Here is a 3520-nt window from a genome sequence, read left to right as displayed (position 1 = left end):
ATTGGATGCTTATCTTGCTGGGATCCTATGACCCCAGCTGACTTCCTGCCCTTTGGGCAGGGGGCTGCACTCGATGATCTCCCGAGGTCCCTTCCAGCCCTGATGTCTATGAAAGCTATGAAATCTATGAAAACCTCCATTTCTCACTGTAGTCCAACATGTGGCAGCAAGGCTGCTCTAGTGAGTTGTCATCAAAAGGCCAACTGAAAAATGCAGGCAAGTCCTCCTTTAGGGCAACTTCTACTTCCATAACAATTCCCAGTCCCAAAGCCTTAAATGGCATTCACTTCTATGACATTCAACATACTAACCACCTTTTAATACAGTCACTTTTGACTCAAAATACTATCCCCATCAATGTTTCATATGGGCCCTTCCAGCTCTGTGTGAACCTGTGAATGTCTGCAGCAAAGACCTGAACAATTTCAGGCTACATTTAATCCCATCTCTCAGTTCACTTTTCCGTATGTGGAGGATAAAGGACACATAGTTCCCATGATAATTTTGTTCTCGTTGTTTTGGGTTGGTCTCGGTTTTCATTCTGAGGGAGGCGTAGGGGCTCAGAGTAAGATCGGAGACCAACTGTGTGGGTTGCTGTATACAACATAGCAAGAGGGAGTTCTCTGCTGAGGGCAGTTTGCAATGTAAATAGGTTGGACACAGAAATGGTGGAAGAGGAAACAAGGCGAAGAGGCAGAGGTGAGAAAAAGTCAGAAAGCAGGTGAGTGGGATCATCTGGAATACATCAAGACCCCAGACTCCCAGCCCAGTGCCGCTAGGTCATATTTTTTCACTAAAAGACTAGTGTAATGAATGCAAAAAGCATCTAGAACTCTTGGTTCCAAAATGATAACAACAGTGTAGAAAATGTCACTTTTCCCCTTTAAGAAAACCAGCTCTTCTCCTGATTATGGGGAAATATGCAGCGCGTGTACACCTCTCCCAGATGAAATATTAATATGTGCTTTGCAAAAAAAAGGGGGGGGGCCTTTTCTGTGGCGCTGGCATAAAGAAAAACAAACCTCATAACATTCAATTTCTACTGGAAAAAAAGATCTGTTTTTATAATTATCTCTGTAACTGGCATAATTTTTCTTCGCATAATTTCACCTTTCATAATGTTCCATCATTGTGGCTGGGTTATTTTTATGCTCCAAGCAAGAACCGTTTACTATGGATATTAAACTTGCTACAAACCAAATTTTAGTTTAAAAGAGTCCAATTCTGCCACTGCGTAATCCTATTATGGTTATGAAAAAATTATTTGTTTGTGTAATAAGACGTATGCTTTCCTCAGAAGATTACACTGTATCTTTGTATTAAAAATCTTTTCTGAAATATCCCGGTACTTCAGACAACTGTATCTATTTAGCGCTTTGGAAGGACACAACACAAAACAAATCTGAGCACCTAACGCTGGGTAATGAGTTTATCCGCAATGAAGCTAGGAGGTATTGCCCTTTTGAAGCTACAGGGCTTTGGCACATGCAACTGCGCTACAAAGTCCATGACAGCTTTTCAATCATGGGAATCTGGATCAAGCCCAGAGGAAGTGATTTTGCCCCTGATCACAACTGTGGCAAGACTGAGAATTGAACCCTGCTCGCCCAAGACCCAGTATAATGTCTCAGGCTGCAGTTTTATTGTCACTGTGATGAGAGGGAGTATATCAGCACAACTGATTCCCTATGGCCCGATACAGGAAATCTTTCCATCTCCATCACCTGCAGGCTGGGCCACAGCCAGAGCTCCTAGGCACTGTGCTGACACACAGTATGGTAAGCACTCAGGAATCAGACTGGCTGGGAGAAAAAGTATTAGCATTTTCTATTAACTACCTAAGTTCACATCTGACAGATGCTGCTCTGATTTCAGAAAGCATCTAACTCACCCTGGGCACTTAACAGGCAGTTTTGCACACAGTTATTTCCATGCTAACATTTCATCATTGCATTTTCAGTGTCATCTCCACATCAGCGACTTGATGCACTTGACACAAATCAGCAATGGCCTAGAATTATGGCCAACCAGCTTTGCCTGAAGCATTTGTCTTGGATGCAACAGGAGATTGTCCTACCTGTCCATTGAAACCAGCCCCATCCTCAGACTTGAGAAATTCGTTGTAAACTTGGTTGGCTCTGCTAATCACCGTGGCAACTGCATCTTGGTACTGAGGGGATGAAATGGCCAGCAAGGGCAAGGCAGCCAGTGGGATATGGTCTTCACTACTGCTGAGGCAGTTTTCATCGTAGCTGTAGGGATTAAGACTAAAGAAGAAGACAGGGTGATCAGAAAAACGCAACAAGAGGAAGCACACAGCATTTGCCACCAACGTCAGCATTTGAACAGAGTGGTCTGGGCTATTCAGGTTCAACAAAATGATACAAACATGGAGCAACGCCATGCTAAAAAACCCATACATTAAAAAAACCCAAAACCTAGGGTTTCCTGTGTTGGTAAAGCTACCTTAGATTATTAGAGCAGAGGGCACTACTATGAATCTAAATTTACTCTTCCTCCACTCGCACTCCTTTTCATTACAGAATAAAACAAATAAAATCAAAGGTAGCAAACCAATTACCCCGTTTCATGTATTACCACAACACCCCTCCAAAAGGACAACATTAAAATACTGTTGCCTTCAAAATAAGTGGCTGACTGACATCATTGAAAAAAGAATAATATCTTTAAAGCTGAAACCTTGCATCAAATTTGTGTAAACAATCTTTACTGAAATCGTAGGTTTTAGACCAAATGTTGCCTGACAACAGCCCTTTAAAAGAGAGAGAACAAAACCAGCCTGTTATTGAGCAAGGATATAAAAGGAGTTTTAAAAATGAACAGCTTATTGTCATATCAAAAGGCATGCCAACTAGCATTACAGAAAACCAACATTTAGATTTCCTAAATACTGGTTTTCCACCATTTAAGATTTCAGCCCTGCAAGTCTCCCAATACTAACCTGCCATTAATGCCTTGGGTGATTTTTGTTTTTTGTTGGTTTGGTTTGGTTTGGTTTTTTTTAGGGTGAAGGAGAAAACCAGAATGCAAAAACTGAATGTCATATCACCTTATGCCAGATTCTCTCCATGCAAATGAATGCACCTTTAGAGACTAGAATGAGGCCAAAAGAACTTTGAAAATTAAGCTGGATTTCATCCAAGGCTGCAGGGGTGGAAGATAAATACATAAGAACAGTGCTTTGTGTTTACCCTCCCCAAGATCTCAGAGCATTTTAATTAAAAAACAAGGCAGCTAAACAGTGTTTTACAGATGGAAAAACAAGCACAGGGCTACCAGGTCAGGTTTTCAAAAGCGCTCAGGGCCCAATGTTTAAGTGTAGGCATCTAAAACCAAAGGCGTGCGATCTAGCTGCTCAGTCACCACAGCCTGATTTCTTAACTGAAGTGGCCAAGACAAATGGAGCAAAAGGAAGTTCTGCATCCAAGAAATGGGAGGCTTGAGGACTCTACAGCTACCAGTCATGATGAGAAAGCAACCACATCTCCAACTAGAGGAA

The 3520-nt window shown here is 41.9% G+C and overlaps 1 protein-coding gene across 2 annotated transcripts in view; it reads right to left on the bottom strand.

Annotated features, from left to right (window-relative positions):
* The window catches only part of PITPNM3 (PITPNM family member 3), a 228260-nt gene that overhangs the window by 66726 nt on the left and 158014 nt on the right, over positions 1–3520 (bottom strand). For both annotated transcript variants that reach the window (XM_019545546.1, XM_019545547.1), the window contains one exon: positions 2078–2267. In XM_019545546.1, the coding sequence (XP_019401091.1) occupies positions 2078–2267 (190 nt within the window). The remainder of the gene's footprint in view (positions 1–2077; positions 2268–3520) is intronic.

Source organism: Crocodylus porosus, unplaced genomic scaffold, assembly GCF_001723895.1.
Source record: "Crocodylus porosus isolate Cpor-Errol unplaced genomic scaffold, CroPor_comp1, whole genome shotgun sequence".
Taxonomy (NCBI): Eukaryota; Metazoa; Chordata; order Crocodylia; family Crocodylidae; genus Crocodylus; species Crocodylus porosus.
The sequence above is the reverse complement of the archived record's forward strand: the minus strand, read 5'-3'. Positions and strand labels throughout refer to the sequence as shown.